This window comes from Anomalospiza imberbis, chromosome 11 (assembly GCF_031753505.1).
Source record: "Anomalospiza imberbis isolate Cuckoo-Finch-1a 21T00152 chromosome 11, ASM3175350v1, whole genome shotgun sequence".
NCBI classification, from domain to species: Eukaryota; Metazoa; Chordata; class Aves; order Passeriformes; family Viduidae; genus Anomalospiza; species Anomalospiza imberbis.
This window is the reverse complement of record NC_089691.1, coordinates 21,296,973-21,314,223: the sequence shown is the minus strand read 5'-3', so window position 1 is coordinate 21,314,223 and position 17,251 is coordinate 21,296,973. Positions and strand designations below refer to the sequence as shown.

The 17,251-nt window shown below is 45.9% G+C and overlaps 1 protein-coding gene and 1 long non-coding RNA gene across 4 annotated transcripts; one reads left to right on the top strand and one right to left on the bottom strand.

Annotated features, from left to right (window-relative positions):
* The first annotated feature begins 1,805 nt into the window (after positions 1 to 1,805).
* On the top strand, positions 1,806 to 15,631 carry IL5RA (interleukin 5 receptor subunit alpha). Of its 2 annotated transcripts, XM_068202343.1 has the most exons (10): positions 1,806 to 1,935; positions 3,061 to 3,206; positions 3,515 to 3,653; positions 4,657 to 4,789; positions 4,865 to 5,055; positions 6,026 to 6,171; positions 6,594 to 6,732; positions 8,003 to 8,099; positions 12,567 to 12,648; positions 15,360 to 15,631. In XM_068202343.1, exons 1-10 carry the CDS (start codon positions 1,866 to 1,868, stop codon positions 15,450 to 15,452), a joined length of 1,236 nt encoding a protein of 411 aa, XP_068058444.1. In that variant the 5' UTR covers positions 1,806 to 1,865; the 3' UTR covers positions 15,453 to 15,631. The 2 variants fall into 2 exon arrangements, with proteins under 2 accessions (XP_068058444.1, XP_068058445.1); XM_068202344.1 differs by lacking the exons at positions 12,567 to 12,648; positions 15,360 to 15,631 and adding an exon at positions 10,496 to 10,693.
* LOC137480886 (uncharacterized) lies at positions 3,562 to 13,730 on the bottom strand. Of its 2 annotated transcripts, none has more exons than XR_011003157.1 (5): positions 12,884 to 13,730; positions 9,476 to 9,574; positions 9,048 to 9,222; positions 6,004 to 6,371; positions 3,562 to 3,698 (listed from the first exon to the last, which is right to left on the bottom strand). It is a non-coding gene; the product is annotated as an uncharacterized lncRNA (long non-coding RNA). The 2 variants fall into 2 exon arrangements; XR_011003158.1 differs by having other exon boundaries at positions 6,004 to 6,280; positions 12,884 to 13,729.
* Positions 15,632 to 17,251: the final 1,620 nt, after the last annotated feature.

Sequence of the window (17,251 nt, the reverse complement as noted above, 5' to 3'; positions counted from 1 at the left end):
ACCCTTATTTTGATTCTCTTTTCAGCAATTTCTCCCATGAAACAGGGCATCACAGACTGCAGTTTGTTCTCAGGGGTTGTGGTCTTACACAGCTGCAGAAATACAGCTTCCAGAAGGTGTGCTTTCAATCTTAGTCTGGCAGCAAGAAAAAGATAAATGGCACTTTGGAAAACAAAGCAAGAAAAAATAAACTGAAAAGAACAGGATAATAATTTAGGACTCATCTGAATTACAGTAACATTTTATATCCAGTTTCAGTTCAGTAACGTGCTGCACAGAAAATGTAAGATCTAATACAAGCAAGCTTTTAGGCAGGAAAAAAAATCTTTAGGATCTTTTTGAAAGTATAGGGAAAAGAAAAATCAGAACCCTCAACTTTTTGTGATTAAAAAAAAAAATCCACAGGTAGCCAAATCCACTTTAAATAAACCCAAGGGAGAGTCAGCTGTTGTAGTTATGATAATGCCTGAAACCATCACACTGACATTATTCAAGTAGATGTGAATGCTAAGCACTTGCAAAACGTTAGGCTTTTAAAAGATTTTTTAAAGAATAATGTACTGAAGTTATTGCTTTTTTTTAAGAAAAAGAAATAGTGAATGCTCTCAGCAGTTAAACTAATAAAGCTTCTTTCCCAATGTTGTTTTTTATTTTCAAGGATGTGAGGATGATGAATTTTTACTTCTAAACAGAGAGAAAAGTTATTAGAGTATTTACTAGTCTCATCAGGTAAATGAAAGGATGTTTCTTGAAGCAGCAAAGAAAACCTGATGCCAGTAATTTGTTCAGGCATAAATGTGTGCTGTAAAGAATATTTGGCCCATTGTCTGTGATTTGCTACAATTTGGGAGAACCAAAATGCCTGGCCAAGATGTCATTCCATAACCTAACATACACAAAATCAAACCCTAGCTCCCCAGGAATAATCCATTAGCAAACTCCCGAGCTTCAGCTGGCCTTGTGCTCATTTGGGCTGTCAGGAAAGCAGAGAGGCACAAAATGTGAATATAGATAATGAGGGGACTTGGACATTAAAAACACACTCTACTGTAGATGATGTGTCATTTTAATGAACTCAGCACTCAGCCTGCATTTTGAAAAATAGTTACTGTACAGCAGAATTATTCCAACTGTGATCAGTGGGAGTGCTTCCAGTCCCTGGGTTATTCCTGCTCATTACCATTGGAAAATATTATGTTTTCCATGTGAGCAATTGCTGTAGTGCCCCAGGGAGGTGCTGAGATTGGGCTGGGGGGGTGCATTTCTCTTCAAGAAGAACATTTTGGAGAGCTGCTGTTCTGAATGCCCATTTTTATACTAGGTTATACATGAATGATTACATAGAGTTTTTTTTTTTTCTCCCAGTAATTCATGAAACAAACCATAGGAAAATGCTGGGTTTAAGCATTAAAAACTGCTGTTCATTGAAATTAGAAACAAACAAAGCAGTTTCTCTTACACCCAATAATTAACGGTGGAGAATTAGCCTTGAGGTGAGCAGTGACTGTGTCTTTAGAGAGCCTGACTCACTTTCCATGGAGAAATGCTCTAATTCCATGGATGCCCTGCACATCCCCATATGAAGGTCTGAAAGCAGCAGCTTTTCAGAGAGGGCTGGCAAAGGGAGCAAGATAAAATGTGCTCAGTGGTACCGATATTAAATTTAGCTCCCACAAGAAGTTTTCCTGCAAGAAAAGAAGAGTCTATCCCTGTTAGGCAGCAGTTTCACTCCTTTGATCATGGGGATAGATCATGATCCATGGTTTGGGTGTTTAACCCTTGGGCTTGTGTTCATTTTTAGCTCCTGTAAAATGGTGCCAAGGCTGGTGTGCTGATGCCTGGCTGTGCCCATCCAGCACCCAAAGATGATGGCCAGTGGGATGCCAGTTTTCTTGCTCCTCCTCTGGACAACAAACACACCTCAAGGTGCAGGAGGTGAGGAGTTTGCATCTGCCAGGGCAGAGCTTTGGTGGTGCCCAAGGTCCCTCTTTGTGCTGGGCACTGTTCTACAGGTGGATAAAGCAGTCCCTGGCGTGCCATGGGCCCAGGAGCAGGGGTGACCATTGCTGTCCTGCTTCCTGGGACTGTGCCCTGTCCCAGATTGTTCCCCGTTAGTGCCTGGTTTGCTGTGGGAGGAAAGAATCTCCAGTCATGGCGATACAACTTGTGTTAGGGTTTTCTGAGCCTTTATGGGCAGTTTTCCTGCTGCAATGTGAACTCCTGGGCATCAAAGGTTGGAATGAGAAGGGAAGTGGGGGCTGATCATGGAATCCCAGAATGGTTTGGGTTGGAAGGGACCTTAAAGCCCATCCAGTTCCACCCCCTGCCATGGGCAGAGACACTTTCCACTGTCCCAGGGTGCTCAGAGTCACATCCAACCTGGCCTTGGACACTCCAGGGGTGCTGATGGCCCTCAACTGCCTGGGGTTTGGCAAATAAGGGAGAGCAGGCTCTGAAGAACTGGAGGAGAGCAGATTGATTATTTCACTGCCCTGCTATTTATATGCTAACATTTCCCCCAGCATGAGATCCCCCTCATTTCCAAGAGAGCTCCAGGAATCCTTCTTGCCCTGTCATTTTAAATTATCCTTCCCATCTTTCTGTGTTTTCTTCTATTTGTGCTTAATTCCTCTGTTCATCATTTTGGTTCTACTCTCACATGCAACTTCTTGTGGCTGTCAGCCTTCTCTTTGAAAGCCCCCACATTGCCTTCTCCTGCAAGCTGGTGTGGGTGAGAATTGTTCATGCAGTTGATCACTCCTTATGTGTCTCTTTGACAATGAGGACCAAGATGAAAACTCTGAACCTAATTAACAAGCCAAATGTAATATATCACAGTAATTTTCAAGTTGAAACTGTTGTAAAAATTTCATTTTTTAAGCTAAGTTGTAATAAACTCTTATTTGATTTTTTTTTTTGGTCAAATATTAGAAATATTTTACAAGGAGCTGTTGAGAATGAAATTATTTGCTTGTATTGCTCACTGCTTGCAAACAGGTACTGCTCTAAACAATTCACTGGATTGGACATGGATGGATATTTCTGTTTTCTCCTTTCCAGTTCAGGTATTGCCACCTGTTAACTTCACCCTCACAGTCTCTGCATTAGCAGAAGTGCTGTTACACTGGGAGCCAAACCCTGCTCAGGAACAAAACAACTCCACCATTAGATACGATGTGAAAATCCTGAGCCCTGTGCCAGAAGAGGTAAGAGAAAAAATAAATCAAGGCTCCTAAGAAGGCTAAATCCCTGCTTTTCTCTTTTATCTAAACCCATGCGCTTTGGGAGCTGCAGAGATTCCCTCTCAGCCATCCTTATGGACACAGCTCTGCTGGGACGAGCCTTGGGAATTGCAGTTTTCCTCTCGAGGAGAGGATGGATCCTGGCTTTAAGCACTGGCTCCCCATTCAGCTAAACTCACTGAACTCACCACAGTGTCTGGCTCAGTCTTTGCAGGTCCCTTATTTTGCCTCCCATCCCCTCCCTGTGGTTATTTGATATTTTCTGTTTCAAGTATGACACCAAGAGGACTCACAGCGTGCGAACAGCGGCGCTTCACAACGGCTTCTCTGCCCGCGTGCGCACCTTGCTCCTCCAGGAGGACCTTCAGATGAGCAGTGACTGGGTGGAGGGAAACCTCCCACCTCTACCAGGTAAGAAAACCCAGGCAAGGGCTGGCTTTTGTGTTCTGCCCCAGTCTGTGGACTAAACATTAAAAGGCAACAGGTTTAGTTCCTTAAAATAAAAATACAGCATTTTCCGCTCTACCTGCTACAAAAGGATTTAGTCCAGACCTTTCCCTACTGCAGCGGAGCCTGGAGTACAGTCTGGGGCTGCAAAATGTCAGTAACACCTATACAATTTTCTAACAACGCCTTGCTAAGGCTGAGTTAACCTAGCGTGGTGCACCTGAGGAGATGGTTGCCCTGTTCCACATGAAATACACGGTGCTGTGTGGCACAGCTCTACTCACTCTGCTTGGGAATCTTCACTCTTCCCAAGCCACAGAGCAATGTGATGAGGAGGGGAATTGGATGCCACAGACACAGCTACAATGACCCAAACTGGAATAAAAAAGGAGGAGAACTGGATGCCACAGACACAGCTACAATGACCCAAACTGGAATAAAAAAGGAGGAGAACTGGATGAAACAGACACATCTACAATGACCCAAACTGGAATAAAAAAGGAGGAGAACTGGATGCCACAGACACAGCTACAATGACCCAAACTGGAATAAAAAAGGAGGAGAACTGGATGCCACAGACACAGCTACAATGACCCAAACTGGAATCAAAAAGGAGGAGAACTGGATGAAACAGACAAAGCTACAATGACCCAAACTGGAATAAAAAAGGAGGAGAACTGGATGCCACAGACACAGCTACAATGACCCAAACTGGAATCAAAAAGGAGGAGAAGTGGATGAAACAGACACAGCTACAATGACCCAAACTGGAATAAAAAAGGAGGAGAACTGGATGAAACAGACACAGTTACAACGGCCCAAACTGGAATCAAAAAGGAGGAGAACTGGATGAAACAGACACAACTTTAATGGCCCAAACTGGAATCCAGGTGTTTTAGCAACAGGAACTTGTTATGATTTTTGCAGTGAGGTTTTCTTTCTGCTCTGTAATTCCTTGCCTCTCCAGGTGCTGCAGAGACCTCTGTCACCAACTTGTCCTGTGTCACTCATGTCACCATCCCTGGCAATGTCTCTCTCCGTTGCACTTGGCTCCCTGGCCAAGGGGCTCCAGAAGACACCAAATACTTCCTGTTCTACAGGTTGGTGTTTGCTGCTTTTCCAGCCAGCAGTGAATTTCTTTAAAAGCACCTTGTCTCACCAGCATTTTAATTTAGGTATGAGACACACACAGAGGAATGTCCCACTTACACCAAAGACAAGTGGAGCAGGAATACTGAGTGCAGATTTTCAAGTACTCAGATTAAACCCGGTGAGATTGACAACCTCATTGTCATTCACATTAATGGCTCCAGCAAACGTGCTGCAATCAAGCCTTTTCAGCAGTTATTTAACCAAAATGCCATCGGTGAGTAGGAATACATTTAAAAAAATATCAAAAATGTCTAGCAGGATTGCCAGAATGTGAAGAAGTTCTCTTGGATTGAGTGGTTCTTGATGCAGGTGAAAGGATGTGTTGATTTTGTATAATCATCTTAAGGGAATTGGAAGAAATAACTGGATTGTTTTAGCTAAATTTGATTTTAATCATCTATTTTAAATTACAGAATGGCAAAACTAAAAGCTAGTAAAGGCAATTAGTTATTCTGTTTGTTAGCCAATGCATTATTTCCAATATTAATTTTCAGTTGATTTAGTCAATGTACCTTAAAACACTGTTTTTATTACGCTTAATTCAGCCTTTCTTTAAAAGGAATAAGATACATGGTATTCAAGTTAACCCTTGTCCTGTAAAGGAAGGCATTAGAGTATGGAATAAAAAACAATATCAGCCATACTTGTCTATCATCTTTCATCCACACAAATAATTTACTTTCCTGCATTAGTTCCATCCCTTTTTCTTTTTTGGTAAACAGATAACAGTTCTCTTTTTCATGACTTCACTAACAGAAAAAAACCACAAATTTTTGTCTTAGAAATCATCCCCGTAACAGCAGCTGAATTCCTTTGAATTTTTTCCATTTTCAGTAACTTTCCTGGCTACATCTGCATTTTCTTTTTCCTGGAAATGAAATTTTTCTAACTATTCTCTCATTAATTTAGTACTTCTGTAGAAATTAATTTAATAAATTCCCCTTCCCCAGTAACCTAATTTTCCAAAAATTTAAGTGGATTTTCCAAACAGTTTTCTTATAACTATTACCAGCAATGTAGTTATTCCTCCTAAATCCTTATCTTTTCAGTCCAGAAAGGGAAATAAATTCAAAGGACCAGTATAGGTCCTACTTGGAAAAACTATCAGGTTATAAAATGCTCCAGGTTTTAGTATTTCAACTTGTCTCTATAAATAACTTACCAGTATGGTTTTCTTTTTGCAGAGAAAGTGAATATTCCCAGAAATATCAGCATATCCCTGGAGCAAAATGATCTCCTGGCCATGTGGGAGAAGCCAATTTCTCCTTTCCATGAGGAATGTTTTGAATATGAATTTTATCTCATCAACCTGAAGTCAGGTAACAAGCAGGTAATTCCAGCATCCAAGATTATCCAACATTCCTGTCCTCTACAGCTGGAATTTGCCTTCCTCTTTTCCTCAATGCCTTTTAAATCTGCAGCAAACCATCCCCAAGGAACTTGGGAAAGCAGGACAAAATTAGATTTATTCAGCTTATGCATCTGGGTTCAGAACAGTTTTTACCATCTTGAAAATGCTGCATTGAGAATCTGGAGGAAGAATGGAGAAATGAGGCATTTCCCAGGAACTTTCCCTGGAATATTGGCATGTTAGGAGAACTTACACCTATAAAATTTGGGCTCTTACCTCCAAAGCAAGACCAGCAGCTCACAGTCAATAAAAACAATGAAAAGATAAACACGGTTTAAATTTGTTTTCTGAATGGCTGAGTCTTAATTAATCTCTGACAGCACAAATTGTTTTCCTGACAGATCCTGAAAATCTCCTCCAACAGTTTCCGGCTGCGGCTCGACGGCAGCAGCAGGTATTCCATCAGGATCAGGGCCAACCACAACCACATCTGCCGTGCCAGAGGATTCTGGAGTGACTGGAGTGAAATCATTTATGTTGGTAAGAATTCCCATTGTTCCGCTGCTGGGGAGCCAATGCTGCCTAATCAGGAGCGTGTGCAACACCCCAGAATTCTAACAGGAAACAGCAAAACAGGGATTTGCAGGAAAAACCTGACTTGTTAATGCCAAGGGAATTTCAATCCTTTCCATTAAAAATAAACTGTTTGCAAGAGGATTGGTTTTAGCCAATGCTTTGTGAATATTTCCAGAGATTGCTTTAAACTCAAGGCTTTTTCTTGCATCACTGCAGTTTTTTTCAGGTGTTTTCCTGCCCTCATTGTGATGGTCATGCTGGAAATAAATATGACAGACCACGTCAACCATTGATTCACTGAAATTATCTCACTCCTTCAATGCTAAGGCAAAAAAAGAGCATTCTTTTAGCATCCCCATTGCTGGGGAGCAAATGCTGTCTAATCAGGAGCATGCCCAACATCACAAAATTCTAATAGGAAACAGGAATACAGGGATTTGAATTTAATTCACTGAAACTATCTCACCACTTAAATGCTGGGAGAAAAAAAAGAATATGATTTTAGCATCTTCGGAGCCTGATCATTTGCCCCACGCTGTTTTGTATTTCCTGATTGCTAAGTTGTTGTGGAAATAACAGTTCATTTATCACCGCACGTTATCAACTGTTTGTTCTCGGACATCCTCCTTGGCTCTTATCTTTGGAGTTTCTCAACTTCCTTGTTTTCACTTAAAAAATACTCTGTTACATTCCTGTTTACTACATTTCCCCTCTTGTATCATGAATTCACATTTTCACTGTTTTGCCTCCTTTCTCCAACACATCCCCTTGAGCTCCCCACCTGGCTCACACAGCAAACATGGAAAATCCACTCTGATGGCAAAACAAAACTGGTCTTCCCTAAAAAAATATTTAAATCTCAACAATATCCAAGGACAGGACCACTTAATCCAGTTTTTCTCATGGAAAGCAGATTTTAGAGGCTTGTTGCAGTTCATTGGCACAATACAGGTTCTTGCCACTTTGTCAGCCACTTGTTCTCTCCTTTATTTCAAAATAAAGGAAATTATTGTTGAAATCAGAAATTCAGTGCCATGGAAACTTTTCTTGAAGCTCTTAATTTAATTTCTTATTCTAGGTATCTAGTCTTCAAAATCTGCATGTTAATTTGTGATCTGAATACAACCACATTAAACAGTTAATTAAATATTTGCAGTATTTAAATTCTAAACACATTTTGAATAATCTGTACTAAAATAATACATTTAATTTATTTTTTTCCTTTGAAATTTAGGGCAAAATAAACTGGAGAATTCCATAGCCTGGATTCTCACTCTGCTCTGTGTGTCCACGTCCTGCACATTGCTGCTTGTTGCTATAATATGCCAAATGTAAGTATTAGCATGCTCTTTTTATTACAGTATAACCAAGGACCAGGTATTCAACAAGTGTGGGGGGATGTCACAAGCTCTGCTTAATTCTGAGCAAAAACTGAGTTTGCCTAAATATACAAAGCAAAAATAATCAGCCTCAATAATTATCAGCAATAACATTCAGTAAAATTGGTAGGGTAAGCGAGTTATTCAATTTAATGTTATACAACAAACCCATATATTGAGTGAGGTGAATTTGTTAAAATTTGTTAAAATCTGTTTGTCCTTATCTCATTTCTTCACTTAAATGCACATGATTTGGTCCGTGATTTCCCCAGGAATCTTCATTTATCCCTGGTGAAAGCTGCTCAGGGCATCTCTCATGGCCAAAATCCCCAGACCCCTGGGGTTTGCTTTGAGCATTTGAAATATTGAATTTATTTTTAATTGTACAGAGGCTCTGGATGCTATATAGTAAAGGCCAAAACTCCCCATATGTGCAGTGAGGAAGCCCAGCTACACTTTGGATTTGTGTCTGTGACAGTCTAATCATAAGTGATGAATTAAAGGCTCCATGTAATTAGAAGTTTCTCCCTGAAACATGCAGCAAGCAGCAATTACCAGTACACAATAAACACAGCTCCCCTTAATGGAAGTGCTAATTCCTTATTAATTTCGGTAGTGCCTTTTTATTTATTGGTCATCCTGATGCATCCTTGGCTGTTGTCCTCTCCGTGCTGTGTTTCCTTTATCCAATAAAGGTGCTGTGCACAGGGATGCTCCAAGAGGATAACTGAGATTAACTCTGCCTGTGGGACCTGTTCTCAGGGCAGCGGAATGAGCAGAGCTCTGCTCAGAAAGGTTCTGGCAGGAGCAGCACAGGGAGTTTATCCCTGTGTCACACACTTGCCCTCAGCTATGCAGCCTCGATGTCTTGCTGAAAATCCCCAATTTTGTCTTACTTACATGATTCTTTTATGGATTGAGCTGGAGGTCCTCCCCTGCTCCAGCATTGTCTCCAGCTCTCTCCTCTCTCTTTGGGACAGCAGAACCAACACCAGTTAGCAGCAGTCGCACTGCTCCATGTTTTCTGTGGAGTTCTGCAAACATTTGAATGTTACATTTACCCTCTTTGGAGATCCTGGAACACACACAGGGGGAGAAATAAATCCAGGGTACAATTCTACTCAACCTGTACTAATGCATTGTATGATTTTAATCCAAATTTCAGGGAGCTTTTCCAGGTTCAGCTGCTTGCTGCTATCTTGGCTGCTCCCAGGAGTTTCTCTCCAGTATAAAATTCCCTGACACCCAAAGGCTTATTACTTTCTCTCTTTGCCAACATGATGAAAATTTTACCTCCCTGCTACTCTGAATTTCACGGAGCTGCTCACCTTATTCCACCCTTCCCTGCTGCTCCTTGCTCCTTCTCTAATCCCCAGCCTGCCCTGGGAGGATGGGGAAGCGTAAGAAGATGAAACACAGGATTGTACCTGCAGATATTAAAAAAAGAAAAATCGAGCAGGTTTCCTAGATCACAGTTTCATTAGTACTCTCTGTTTTTACTGCTCTTGAAAATTCATGAAGTGCACTCTGTGATTCAAGCCACGGAATTGTTCCAAATTTCATGCGATTTGCAGCCATTATAAGGAATTTCATTGCAGCAAAGAGGTCTATAAATTTTTCTCTGTACTTGCAGGCATCAGGGTTAAAGCCCACCATTTGGGAGGAGTGCTGCAAAGCAAAGGGGCCCTCTGGGACTGTTTGGGCAGGCTTTTCCCTTCACTCACTTGCAGAGGCTGATGGGGTTAGAGTCTTGATAAAAACCACAATTGAATGTTCTCCTGGTTTGCCTTTAGGAGTGAGCAGCTTCTGTACTTCCCTAGGAATAACATTTTCTCCTGGAGGTGAGCCCCCAGGAGGATGGAGTCAGTAACTTGCTCTTGCATGAGGGCACTCAGTGCCCTCCACACCCCAAAATCAGTGTGGTCATCCAGGTACCCCCCACTTCTGCACCCCTCAGCAGCCCAGGAGCAGCAGTTACAAGCCAGCTTTGAAAAACTCCGCGGGGAATCTCAGGGGAGGCACTCTGACATAGAGTTAAAACAAATATTTCCTCAATCTCATCACAGAGAAGGAGAGCTTGTTCTCCTGCTTGTTTCTCTTTGTTTATCTCCAGCCTTTTCATGTCACAGCCTGTGGGAAGAGAGGAAATTTCAGAAAGGCAGACACAGCACAAAACCTGGAGACCCTGAAATGCTGATTTAAGGCACAAGGGTCCTGTGGGGTGTGTCCAAGGCCTGAAGGTCCAAGCAGTGACAATGGAAAAAGGCTGTGCCTTAACCTGTGTAAACAGAGATAGCTGGGATGCTTTTTGTGACAAGATTTTTAATCACATAACTCTGACTTTGCAGTAACCTCCAAAAAAGAACAGAACCATTCTGAGGGCCCCACCCCAGCAACTCCTCCCTGCAAAGACCTGAGGGGCAAAACAGCCCCTATGGACACACTCCTGCCTCATTTCTCATGGGCATTTGTGCACCTTCCTTAAGTGCTCCCCTTCCAGAAGTGACATGCAGTTTATGCTTTTTGCTGCCTCAATAAATAATTTTGATATGGCTGCATCAAACTCTTTTCCTGGCAAATAGCACAACGAGGAACACACCAATTCCAAGTAGACCCAACTCTTGTTGGGTACTTTGCCCAGCAGTGGCATAAATCAGAGCTGAAATTCCAGGTGGAATGCTGTGGCCTTTTGAGAAGTTTGTGAGAGCTGGTGAGGTGTAGGAGCTGTGAAGTCAAGAGTGCAAAGCTGCCCTGGGTAAGGGCACAAAGGGCTGACCCTTAGGAGGAGAGCTGGGAAGAGTGGAGGTGATGGAGGTGATGCCAGGTGCTGCAATAACAATATTGGCACTCATCCTGCCCCACTCCTGAGCTCCAGCAGCAGCCACTTTCCTGTCCCTCCCCAGTGGTGGAGCGATACAGCCTGGCTGTTCCCTTGCACCCAGCACTGGCTCTGCTGTGTCCAGCATTTCAACAAAAAAAGCGCAAACGTTTTCCCCAAAACACCTCACACCCTGTTTTTGCTCCCCATATTCCCATGTGTGGCTGTACAATTCCCTCCCAAAGCCTCACCCCATGCAGCAGAGGGGAGACATCCCACAGCTCGTGTCTGTGGGGTGAGCAGTGGTGTGGCCCTTCCCTTCACCTGATAATTAATGAAGCATCAGTGTCACCTTCAAGGCAGCAGCAGCTCAGGCAGGAAGGTTTAGCTCCAAGCTGATAGACAGAAAATATTATTCCTCCTCACCAGGAGAACTGTAATAGGATAAAGGTAAACTTGACAGAACTCAGCTTCTGGAAGAAGAATAGGCCTAAGAACATAAGCACTGAACTAAGCAGACATCAGCCAGGGGGATTGTCACAAGATAAAGGGGGCAGAGGAGCAGATCTGCCCTTGCTGCCTGAACGCGTCTCTGCTTGCTCCAGAACAGATCCTGGATACCAGCTCTGGGCTGGGCAGTCCTCACGCAGGCCAAGTTCCCATTGAAACCTGTCCCTTTTGGACATGGTGCTATCCAGGGCTGGAGACAGCGAGCGTGTTTCAGCGCCTGGAATGGACATCTGAGCTGTGGCTTGTATCACAGACAAGGAAAAGTTCCCTCTGCTGTCACAAAACCCCTGTGCTGCGAGCCCAGGCAGGCCAGGGAGTGTCAGGCAGGGAAGGGGGTCTCAGGATGAGTTATCACAGCACTGAGCACAACCATTTGCTGTCAGCTGTCCCTGGTGCCTTCCCCTGCCTGCTCCCAGCTCCCTGGGCACACAATTATTTGTGGTTGCTCTCCTGCCACGAGGCACTGGCAGTTTATGTCCAGAAACCAAAGCCTGAGCACGGGGCGGCTTGTCTTGGCTGTCCAAACGAGGTACCTGACAGCAGAGCCCTTGGGAGGAGCAGCAGCATGAACAGACAGATCAGAGCAGTTCATTTCTCTCCAGACAGCCCCAAAAGCCCTGGCACTGGATGGAACTGGCTGCAGAGGGAGAGGGCGAGGCTGGGGACAGCCTCACCCACCTCCTCCTGTCACCTGCCTGTCCCCAGGGCCCAGAGGTGAGGAGTGGCACAGCTGCCCAGCCCCAGGGGGACCATTATCTGTTGGAACCCTAACTGCTAAGAATTTTAAACTTTCTGTGCTAACAAACACTAACCTTAAAAAAAACCACTACATTTAACCTGAAACCGTAGAAAAAACTTCCAAAATTAAATAATAAACCTAAAATTATAAGTATGTAATTTAAATAAAAGTGTGTAATATCACATAATAAAAACCTTTAAACTTAGCACTTGGGGTTCCAACAATTATCCCTGACTGGACGTGCTGCAGGCAGAGCTGGCTGCTCCTGGGGCTGTGCACGTGCTGCTGCTTGGGCCCCTCATCCCCCAGGAACAGCAACTCTCTCACATCCCTCCACTGCTGTTTCTTACAGAAACCACGTTTGGAGTAAGCTGTTCCCACCAATCCCAGCACCCAGCAACAAATTCCGAGACCCTTTCCCAATTGACTACGAGGTAAAATAACTTTTTTTTTTTCCTTTAAAAAAAAAAAAATTAAATTAAAATGAATGCTTTTGTTTTTGTGCTGCTTTTTCTCTTTAAGGATTGAGAGCAAAGAGGGTCACAGAATCATTAAATCTTGAAAAGGTCTCCAAGACCATGAAGTCCAACCCCATGGCCACTAAACCCATTGAATTTAGCAATTCCTGAGGCAGTTTTTGCCCTCCTCCCTGCTGTGGGAAATTCTCACCTCGCTGTGTGGCCGCTTCCTTTGCCCAGGACAGGTCCCAGTCTGCTGCAGCTCTGGATCTGGCTTTGCTTGCAGGTGGTGTGCTCTGGGAAGGGTTAGAAATGAACAGAAGGGTTAGGTGGTATTGTCCGGGTTTTCCCTTTTGCCGGCTCCATTCCGGGCTCTGGCAGAAATCCGGTCAGGGTTTTCCCTTTTGCTGACTCCATTCCATACTCTGGCCTAAGTCTGGTCCGAGTTTTCCTTTTCCCCGACTCCATTCTGGACTCCAGCAGAAATCCGCTCCGTGTTTCCCCTTTTGCCAGCTCCATTCCTTACTCCGCTCCTTGTTTCCCCTTTCGCCGGCTCCATTCCTTACTCCGCTCCGTGTTTCCCCTTTTGCCAGCTCTATTCCTCACTCCGCTCCGTGTTTCCCCTTTTGCCAGCTCCATTCCTCACTCCGCTCCGTGTTTCCCCTTTTGCCGGCTCCGTTCCGCACTCCGCTCCGTGTTTCCCCTTTTGCCAGCTCCGTTCCGTACTCCGCTCCGTGTTTCCCCTTTTGCCGGCTCCGTTCCGCACTCCGCTCCGTGTTTCCCTGTTCCCCACGCTGCATCTCAGGCTCACCCCTGGCTCTCCCTGTGCAGGAAATGCAGCCTCTCCCAGCCGGACAGAGCTGCAGGAAATGCGGCCTCTCCCCAGCCGGACAGAGCTGCAGGAAATGCAGCCTCTCCCAGCCTCCCTGTGCAGGAAATGCGGCCTCTCCCAGCCGGACAGAGCTGCAGGAAATGCAGCCTCTCCCAGCCTCCCTGTGCAGGAAATGCGGCCTCTCCCAGCCGGACAGAGCTGCAGGAAATGCGGCCTCTCCCAGCCGGACGGAGCTGCAGGAAATGCGGCCTCTCCCAGCCGGACAGAGCTGCAGGAAATGCGGCCTCTCCCAGCCGGACAGAGTTGCAGGAAATGCGGCCTCTCCCAGCCGGACAGAGCTGCAGGAAATGCGGCCTCTCCCAGCCGGACAGAGCTGCAGGAAATGCGGCCTCTCCCAGCCGGACAGAGCTGCAGGAAATGCGGCCTCTCCCAGCCGGACAGAGCTGCAGGAAATGCGGCCTCTCCCAGCCGGACAGAGCTGCAGGAAATGCAGCCTCTCCCAGCCGGACAGAGCTGCAGGTGGCTCCTGGGGAGCTGCTTTTGTTCAGCCTAACAATTCAAAGTGTGCTGCTCCTGCTGTTAAGCTGGGCTTGAGCCTTTCTGCGTGGGCTGTTTGTTCTGATAAATGCATTTGTCTTACAGATAAGATAAACCTCATTGTCTGCTCAGGGGAAGGGCTGCTCAGCACCTTGATTTTCATTTGCCCCTTGGAGCAGGGGTTTGGTTTTTTGCATGTTGTTCTTACTCCATGGTCTGGTCAAGGAAACAGGCTGAGAAGATTATCCTATAGTGTTTGTTTTTAATTAAATGGTGTAAAATACCACGACGTGGGGCATCACACCAAAGAACACGAGAAATAGCAAATATTAATGCTGCAGCTGGAAATGTGAGCTTGCAAAGGCAGGGTCGCGCTCTCAGCAGCAGCTCTGCCTTGTTTTCAGTCTCTTCACTCCAAGCGCGCCGGCCGTGCTGGTGACACCGGCCAGGGGCCTTCTGCTGCCACCACAGCCACAGGGCTGGTGGCACCGGCAGGGAGGGGTGAGGACGTGACCCAGGTCCCTGCTGAGGCCACCAGGGAGAGGGAAGTTGTTTGTTGGGGACGCTCAGTTCCTAAATTCGGCGCAAACAGGGCTGAGGTGACGGAAGCCCTGCCGGTGGCGGCCCGTGGGAAGCTGCTCGTCCCTGCAGCGTCACCTGCCACCCTGCAGGGCTTCCCAGCAGCTCAGCCACTGCTGCTGCTGCCTTCTGCAGCTCTGCAGCCCTGCACCCTGTTTGTGCAGCTCCGCCAGGATGTGGCCCCATAAATGGCTTCGCTGCCCTGTGTTCAGGAAAATTCCTGTGCCTCAAACCGTGATCCCTCCCTGCGAGAGTGGCCAGGCCCTGGAGGAGGCTCCCCGGGGTGATGGTGGAGTCACCATCCCCGAAGAGCTCAAAAACCACTTGGTTTTTGGATGTGGCCCTTTGGGATAGGATTTAGTGGGTGTGGTGGGATCTGACTGAAGGTTGGACTTGATGATCTTGGGAGATCTTTTCCAGCCTTAATGATTTCATGATTCTGTGCCCTCCAGCTCCTCCTGGGCTCCTTGTCCCTGGCTACAGAGCGTTGGCCACTGTGGTAGAATTTGGCAAATGGGGAGTTTGGGGATGCAAAGCTGGAGGGACAGAGGATGAGTAGCTCTGTGAGAGCTTCAGCCAGAAGGTGAAAGTCCTCCTGTTGAACCCAATGCTTCTGAGCTCCTCAACCATGAAACATTTTGAGTTAATCCCTCTCTAAATGCACCAGTTTGAACTCTTAGCTCTCCCCCAGCCCAAGCCACCCCCCAGCTCCCAGCTCCAAAGGCTGTTTGCTTTGCAGAGAGCACGGACCTGCCCCAGCTCCACAGAGACCGAGGAGGGCAACCTGGCTGAAGGCCTCTCCTGCAGTGTCCTCGATGACTTCGTGTTCTGAGAGCCTCCACAACGTCACCCACCAATGCTGGACAGGGCTCTGTGTCACCTCTCTGTGTCCCTGTTCCCAGTGGGGATGAGAATTTGCCTCCACCAGGTGCCTTGTTACCAAACAGAAAGTTCCAGCTCGAGCAGGATTGAAGTTCATGGCACAAGGGCTGTGTAGGGAAAAAAAAAAAAAGCTTAGAAAAGAGCTAATGGATTCATTTTTTCTGGTTGGCACCTTAATCTTTTGAATGTTTGTTTTACCTTGCTGTGACAACTGGAGATGCAAACTGGCTTTGGCACAGCCCTGTGGATGCAGCAAGGTGGTCCTGACAGTGCCCAAGAGGGGTCAAACACTGGAAAAGAAGAAAAAAGTTGTGAAGCACCCGGTGCTGCCACCCCCAGTGCTGCACAGCAAGGCCACCGTGAGAGCAGGGACACTCACCCGGCCTTTGCTGCTGCACTTTGTAATGAAACTGTGAATTTCCACCTGCAAAACATCCATGGAAATGCAATTCCTGGGTTAGGGCAGGTGTGACTGTGCAGCCAGACCACCCTGTGTGGGGACAGTGCATGGCCAGTGTCCTCTGCACTGCTCAAAGGCACCTAACCTTGCTCTGCAGGTGACACAGCACCACGTTGGGATGGAGGGGAACACCTGGGATCAGCTCAGCTGCCCAGAGCAGGGTGCTGATCACACCAAGGTTGTGGTTTGATCCCTGTAGGGACCACTGCACTCAATCCTTGTGGGATCTGTCCAACTCAGAATATTCTGTGATTCTCTGATCTGTCTCAGGACTTTATAAAACACCAAAAACTTCTGGGATTTTTAGATAATTTAAGACAAAAGCTCATTTTCTTGTGCACCTGATGTACAGTTAGAGCCTGACCACTCCTGTGAGCAAAGCTACACTGTGCCTGCTCCTTCTGTACACTCAGGTACCACATTTCAGTATAAACCACAGCTTCACCTGTGATTCTTACACTCCTGAGTGAGGGAATCCTGCTGGGATGGGATGGGTGGGATCCCCTGCCCAGCTGGCTGCTCCCCAGGACCTCAGCACTGGGCAGGCACGGGACACTCACGGGTGGCTCCTTTCCCAGCCAAGGCTCTTTGTCAGGCTCTGACATCGGCTGGCAGCATCTGCAGGAGGACAGCAAGGGATTGTTTGTGCTTCCTGCCACGAGAGATTAAAGCTTAAGGGGGGGAAGAAAGAAAAAAAAGAGAAAAACGGCATCAACAGATAAACTTCCTCAACTGCACCGACAAAACAAACTCTGGGAACAGAGTTTGCAACGTGAAGTCATTAAAGAAATGTGCCAAGGACTGCCTGGTGCTCATAAGAGTCTGATCTGCCATGAGCTGGGCACCTCCTGGGTGTGCAACTCCAGTAATTCTGAAAATCCAAGCCCAGTATTGCAGCCTGGTTTTCTTTGCTCTTTGTTGTTCCATCTTAGATGACCTGGGTTTGAGACAGCCTCAGTTTCTGATTTATTTCTCTGTGTTCTGTGGGAGCTCCCAAATCAACCTCCTGCCCAGACCTTAGGCTTTGACCTCCGTGGCTGTGGCCCATGAAGTTCTCCTGGTCTTGCAGAATTCCTTCTAACTCCAAGAAGCTTTCTGTCCATGGAGCTGGGTTAGACATGTTAACAAAGAATAAGAATAAAGATTTGATCCAGCCAGCAAGTTCTTTGGAAGGTGCCTAAAGAAATGGAGTTCCCAGGTACTACAGACTAAAAATAATTATAATAAATGAGCCAGTTCTCATCTGGGTGAAGTAGTATTTCTCCATCAAGATTAATATAGCTCATTAA